The 7,057-nt window shown below is 45.5% G+C and overlaps 1 protein-coding gene and 1 pseudogene across 1 annotated transcript in view; one reads left to right on the top strand and one right to left on the bottom strand.

Annotated features, from left to right (window-relative positions):
* LOC123172771 (protein ACCELERATED CELL DEATH 6-like) overlaps nt 1-2,986 on the top strand; it is a 6,438-nt gene extending 3,452 nt beyond the window's left edge. The window contains exons 2-5 of the mRNA XM_044589693.1: nt 1,175-1,280; nt 1,520-1,880; nt 2,602-2,826; nt 2,981-2,986. Of these exons, the coding sequence (XP_044445628.1) occupies nt 1,175-1,280; nt 1,520-1,880; nt 2,602-2,826; nt 2,981-2,986 (698 nt within the window). The remainder of the gene's footprint in view (nt 1-1,174; nt 1,281-1,519; nt 1,881-2,601; nt 2,827-2,980) is intronic.
* A 2,994-nt stretch (nt 2,987-5,980) lies between these two features.
* Nucleotides 5,981-7,022, bottom strand: LOC123172770 (rRNA-processing protein UTP23 homolog; annotated as a pseudogene).
* Between the last annotated feature and the right edge of the window lie 35 nt (nt 7,023-7,057).

Below are 7,057 nucleotides of genomic sequence, written 5' to 3'. Positions count from 1 at the left end.
CTCCAACTCTGGAGTCCGCATCCACGGCATCAGCTGAGCGAGCACTATAACCCAGCGCTGCCCAGCGGCCGGAGGTGGAGGAGGCCATCGGGCAGGCCTCGCAGATCGGCACGTGGGGCGAGAAGGGCCGGTGCCGACATCGAAGCTGCCACGACGGTCGACAGGGGGTGTCGCACCGGACCCGGAGCTACCGCCCTTATCGACCCGCGAGCGCTCGAGCGCGATACGGAGCGCCAGCTCCTCCTCATCTTCGGAGCTGCCGTCGAAGTGGCTGCATGTGCTGGACATGCTCGCTGGCGCTAGGAATTTGGCAGATTGGGAAAATGGGAGCGTCGGGGAGGGGAGGGGAGCGGAGCGGAGCAGAGTGGGCTAGGGTTTCTGCCGAACGGGGGTTTTTGTCGGGTCGAGGTGGGCTAGCAGTGGGCCGGGCAGACTTGGCGGGCGCGGCCGGGCCGCCTCCTATCCGCCCTACATTTGGGATGGATATGCGGGGTTCCGGTCAGCCCGAGCGTTTGAGGACCGTTTGAGACTTTGGTTGGGTCGGTATTTTGTGACAGGTCAGTGATCGAACGGCCTGCTGGGCGTATGAGATGGATATAAGGCGCCTGGCTGTAGATGCTCTTCCACTTGATTTAATCTTATTCTATCTCCAACTTAAATATAATTATACTTCTAACACGATCAAGAATTAAGCATGGTTACCAGGCCAAACATGTTAATTCTCGTGAACCAGGACACTCAACTAACCAGCAGTACATAAACATTAGTGCATGTCACCTTGACTTATTATACTGATGCATGTACACATTTGATTTAGCATTCTTTTCAAATTCTTGCTTTTTTGCTCTCTAGTATTGATTGGCTTAACGGAAAGACGCACTCACAGATCTTATGAAGATGTTGTTAGAGTGGAACAACAACCTTATGTTAAAAGGGGACAAAAACGGAAGTACACCTCTTCACTTTGCTGTTATCGGTACTCTACGGCAAATATGTTCACAATTATTGATAGCCAGTCCAGATGCATTGTATGAACATGACCACAATGGATCATTTCCCACACACGTGGCTGCCTCCGTCGGTGCAACACGGGTCATCACTGATTTTGTTATGAAGTCACCCAATTGTGCTGGTTTGCTCGATGCTAGGGGAAGGACATTTCTTCATGTTGCAGTTGATAGAATGGATATAGGGACTGTCGATTATGCTTGTCGAAACATATCATTGTCATGGATTTTGAATATGCAAGACAAAGATGGGAACACTGGACTACACCTAGCTATAAGAAAAGGAAGTCTACGAATGTTTTGTTCTTTACTTGGTAATAGAAAAGTACAATTGCATTTAATGAACGAGAAAGGGGAGACTGCGCTAGATACAGCGCGTCACGCTATTCCTGGAGGACTATATATGCAAGGGGTAATACATGTGATCGTTTTCATTTTAAAACATAGCCATGGAGGTAAACAAAAACAACTGGGATCTGTAATGTTTAAATTTTATTTATTCTTATTTTGTAGGAAAATGAAGTACAGATACTCAAAGCACTCAAATATGTCAGTGCTAAAAGGGGTATTGTTCACCAGGGATTCTTGGATGAATTTGATATTGACCAATCAAGACAGGAAGAAATACATATGATGAGTCAAGTGAAAGAGGGAACACAAAGTCTTTGTATCGGCTCGGTCTTAATTGCAACTGTAACCTTTGGTGCAACTTTCACTATGCCTGGAGGTCTTAGAGCTGATGATCACACTAATGCAGGCTCACCAACACTTGCTGGAACATTTTATTTTTATGCATTCATCGTGGCCAACACAATTGCCTTCACCCTCTCGGTCATGGCTACAATTTCTTACATAATTTCTGGGACTCCTGCGGTACATCCTCGAAGACGAGAAGTGCTATTTAAAAGGGCCACCCCTCTCATGTTGATTTCAGTGTCAAGCATGGTGGCTGCCTTTGCACTTGGTACCTATATGATGTTAGCTCCAATTGCTCCTGTGCCTCCACTTGCAATATTTCTCATCTTTATTCTCATATTCACGTATCACTCTTGGGAAATGATAATCAGCGATATTGTTCTCTTCACAGCACTCTGTAGGAGAAAGGGGATATGGTACGGAATAGTCTGGGCATATCCATTTGCATTCTTTCTCGTGGTCCTTATTCCGTCTTCTCTATTGTTGGCCTTTAAGTTGGCCCAGGTGAGTCACACCGGTGGCAAAGTGGAACCACCAGCACAACCGCCAACACCATTTGCTTGAAGAGGGCCAAATACGCCCATATTACATAGGAGTATATGGATCATTATCATCTTTTGTAAGTGTGGCTCTTCTCACACTACCAGTTGGAGACTTCGGACCTGCTACCATCATATTTATGTTTCTTGAGAACTGTAATGAATAGTTTGTGTGTATTTCTTTGCTTAGACCTTTCATTGTCCAAGTGTTAATGTGCTTCTACCAGTGTAAACAGTGATTGAAGTATTTGCCTGCAACTGCATTTTGTTTTGCCAAGATGATATTTGTGACTCGGCTACGCTAAGCGGTGCTCTCTTTGCAGCTACTTACATAATCCATACTTTCCGCTTTGGGGAAGATCGAGAGGGTCTTCCTTTCAGCTGACATATCGAATGGTCTCTCCGTCAATCACATTCAGCAGTTCTACACTCTCTGGGCGCTTTGGGATCTCGTTTATCTCCAGGACGATGTCCCTGATGACATCACCTGGACTCTCACCTCAAATGGGGTGTATTCGGCGGCTTCAGCATACAAGGTGCAGTTCAAGGGGACCATTCTCATCACCATGTTGTCAGGGTTTGGGGTAACTAGGCGTCGCCAATTGCAATTTTTTGTGTGGCTTGTTATCAAGAACCCTGTGTGGACGACGGATCGCCTCCAAAAGCGGGGTTGGCCAACTGTGGCTTGTGTCAGCTATGCAAAATGGAGCCTGAGTCCGTGTCACACATTCTCTTCAGGTGTAAATACTCCCTCAAAAATTGGATGGCCTTCAAGACTTGGTTCCATGCTGCGGAGTTAGACATTGCAAGTTGGGGAGCCATCCACACGGTCAGCGCTTGGGTGTTAGAATTTATGTTTATCTCTACTTTGTAATCTCAACCAACATATCTTCTCTCCCTCTCCCTCCCGTAGCTATCCAGGAGATCTCCTTGTAACGACCTGGTCACATGCGATCGGTCTCCTTCAACTTGTAAGCCAAGGCATGGCTGTTTGCCTCATATCAATATAAATCAAACGCGGCTCCTCGTTGAGGAGTAGGAATGCTTCTCAATCTAACAGCTTGTTATCAAGAACCATGTGTGGACGGCGGATCGCCTACAAAAGCGGGGTTGGCCCAACTGGGGCTTGTGTCGGCTATGCAAAATGGAGCCGGAGTCTGTGTCACACATTCTCTTCAGATGTAAATACTCCCATGGAATTTGGATGGCCTTCAAGACTTGGTTCCATGCTGCGGAGTTAGACATTGTAATTAAGCTGGGGAGGCATCCACACGGTCAGCGCTTGGTGGGTGGCGATGGTGCTTCGACTGGGTCATAGGAGGGAGCAGAGTGAATTGCAAAAAAAAAAAAACACCACATTTCAAATTTAGTTTTGGATTGCCACCATATTTCTTGGGCACCCTAAATATCTACCGGTTTTCTTCCTATTTTCTTAATAAACATTGATGATCGATTTGGAGCAAAATAATCCAATTTCTGACATACCGGGCCCACTGATCAGTGCCACATGGCAGTAAAAGTCAACACAAATGTTGTGCTGACTGGTTAGTTAGACATGGGACCCACCTGTCAGCACAGATATCTCTCTCAAACCTTCTTCTTCTTCTCCTTGGGACATTCACTCGATCAGCTTGGATGTGAGGGGGAGGTTGTAGAGAGGTGGCTCGCTACCTGCACACCCTGCCGCCTTTACAAGCTTGTTGGCCTGCGTACGCAAGAAGCAATTAGGAGCGACAAGCAGCAATTAGGAGCGATAAGCAGCAAGTAGCAGCAGCATGCATCAAGCTAGCAGCCATGCGGTAGCACGCACGCACGAGAAGTACCTTCATGGCGAGCTTGGTTCGCGCCACCGGGCGGACAGCGATGTGGGACATGACGTGTCTGTGGAAGGGAGGGTCTGAGCTGCCCGTGTCAGGCCCCATCCACGACTCCCTCTCATCCTCTCCTTCTCTCACCGGAGCGCCTCCTCCTCAGCCTCTCCCGCATCGGCCACCTCTCGACGAGCAGAGTGTCGTCGGGCCCTCCACCCTTCTCCCGCTCCACTCACCCTGCCCCTCCATTCCACCTCCTACGCCCACACGCCCAACCATGGCCGCCTCTTCTTGCACTAGCGCCATGGTCACGCTCGCCAGCAGCGTGTGCCGCCGCGGCTCATGCCACCGCATCGTGAAGCCATTGAGTCGGCCTTCTCTAGCCAGGGAAGTCCGTGCCACCGGCCGCCTCGCCTCCTGCTACTGCCGACCCCGACCCCGTCACCTTCACACCTTCTCATCCATCTCTTCCAATGCACACGAGGTGTTCGATGGAATGCCTTCAAGGAGAAGAAGACGGTTTGAGAGAGAGGAACGGTGGGCCCTCCATTCAACTTAACCGTCAGTGCCACTGACCAGTGGGTCCGGTATGTCAGAAATTGGATTAATTCGCTCCAAACCGATCATTAGCGTTTATTGAGAAAATTAACAAGAAAACTGGTACATTTTTGGGGTGCCCAAGAAATGTGGTGGCAATTACAAAACTAAACTTGAAATGTGGTGGCAATCTCCTCGCTCCTCATGCTTGTTAGGTGTAAAAGGAAAGAGAAAAATGCAAGAGTTTTCCGTAACAAATTGACAATGCCCTCTATCGTGTTCGACAACATCAAGGTGGAAGCTAAGAATTGAGTCATCGCGGGCCAAAAAAATTGTTTTCTTTGATGCCGTGAGAGTAGTTGCTTTTTTTTTCTTTTTCATTTTTTTGAGGAGTAATAGACCTCAGGAACCATGTTTGTCTCTGCTTGTTTATTAGTGAGATGAGGCAAAGCTTTTGCCTCCGTTTGAAAAAAAAGAGTAGCTCATTTATTTTCGGTTATGAAGTGATCGGTTTGCAGGAAATTTTGAGTATACATTCCGCTATATTGCCTGCAAAAGAAGCCAGCTCGGGGGCACCTGTACAATGGCGTTGCACTCTCTGTCAGGTCACCTTTAAGGGAAGGGAGAGACCTGAAAGTTGAAACCGATCTACCAGTTTGCACGAATCGGATGGTTGATTTCTTCAGAATACAATGGCAAAGCTTTGACTAAACTGATACAGGGCAAATTTTACAGTGCAAATTTTAGGCTACACGGTACCCCTTATCTTTGCCATCCATTTATGCATCAAGATCCGTGCAAACACATTTGTCTTTTTTGTTTCTCTCAAACGACACAACATATGAAATTCAAATTTTGCAGAACAACAATGCATTCTAACTACAATCTAGGAAAAAACTTTCAGATTTTTTCATGCATTTTAAATACTTGAAATAATATTTTTATTCAAAGAAAAACTCATTTTGTATATTTATATCAGACCAAAAAATCTGAAAGTTTTTTCACACATTGATGTTCTAATGTTTGTTCGATCTGCAAAGTTTGAAGTTCATATGTTGTTTCATTTTCGAGAAACAAAAAAGAGAAATCTTGTTGTTGTTCGTTAGTTGGAGAGTACGGATCTCAAAGCAAGGATGGAGGGTTGAGGATAAGAGGTTCCATGTAGCCTGAGCTACAAAAAAACTTTGTGAACTACTAGTAAGTCCAGCTACAATCCTCTATCGACTAATGATGCATGACCTATCAAGTGTCAAGTATTCAGGTTGACCAATGATTCCGTATGACACGTGAATAAACAACATCAGCATACAATCTCAGCATGGGGGTGCAGCGGATTGGGGCCAGATCGAAGAGCAACGGAATTGTTGTTTGCAGCTTCTTTGTAGGCTCATCAGCTCCCTGTCTCTGCTTGATTGCTATGTTTGCTGGTACTCTTCCACTTCCTAACCCTCTTTCGCTTTGCCTCGCCGTCGGTCTTCGGACCCAGATGTAAACATGTTCTAATCAGTGCTTGTTATCATCAGGTATACACGTATTATCCACATAGCCATCCACATCCGAATACAAATCAAAACAGGACCTACAGCAATAAGGAATCTGCTATGGGCTTCACTGTCTAAGAGCCTATCTAAGATTTAATAATCAAGCAACTCCAGGTTTGCTTTTGCAGCATTAATTGAAACCGATACTTACGGGAGCGTGTTCCTTAACTGATTACATACACCTCATAGATATCAACTGGGAATGGTGTGTAGCGATGAATACCTGACTTTGAGCAGCTGGTGGTTGGGGCTTTGCTTTCTTTTTCCTGCAGCATAGTGGGTTCAGGCCCTGCAGGACACACATCACCATTTCATATTTCAAAATGTTAATGATGTGCACTGTATCATAACAATCAATATACTTGTGTATAGGACAAATATAATGAAAACAATAAATGTAAATATAACCTTTTAGTAGCTTCTAAACTTGCTTTTGTCTCCAACAACTCCAGCTATGTTTCCAACGACATACTTCTTTCCTTCTGATAACGCTTTTAGTAGCTTCTTAAATTCTGGTTTTTCCATATGTATACGCTTCTCCTCATCCAACTGAGCAAAGGGACGTTGCTGCATGGAGGGTTGCTTGATAAACAGGGAGTTCTTCAGACCGCATATCACAGGAACACAAGGAACCTACAACCAAGGAAAACATAGATGAGCACATTGCAGCAGAAGCAGTTTTTAAGATGGGATGATGCATTCTGCTATGTCATTTCTGCTATTGTTGTCACTGAGAAGATTTTTCACAAATAAAATTAAGAATATAAAATTTTAAAAATTAGAACGCTAGACAAGCGTAGCAAATCTTCATACCTCCAATAGCTTAGCCTGGAGACCAGAATCCTGGGTAGCGACAAAGTAGTGTTTCGGATTCTTATCACCTACCAGTGACAAAATTAAGTGTAACAATTGCAGGTAACATTCGG

The sequence above is a fragment of the Triticum aestivum genome, unplaced genomic scaffold (genome assembly GCF_018294505.1).
Source record: "Triticum aestivum cultivar Chinese Spring unplaced genomic scaffold, IWGSC CS RefSeq v2.1 scaffold120443, whole genome shotgun sequence".
Taxonomy (NCBI): domain Eukaryota; kingdom Viridiplantae; phylum Streptophyta; class Magnoliopsida; order Poales; family Poaceae; genus Triticum; species Triticum aestivum.
Note: the sequence above shows the minus strand (reverse complement) of the source record. Positions and strands in the feature narration are given on the sequence as shown.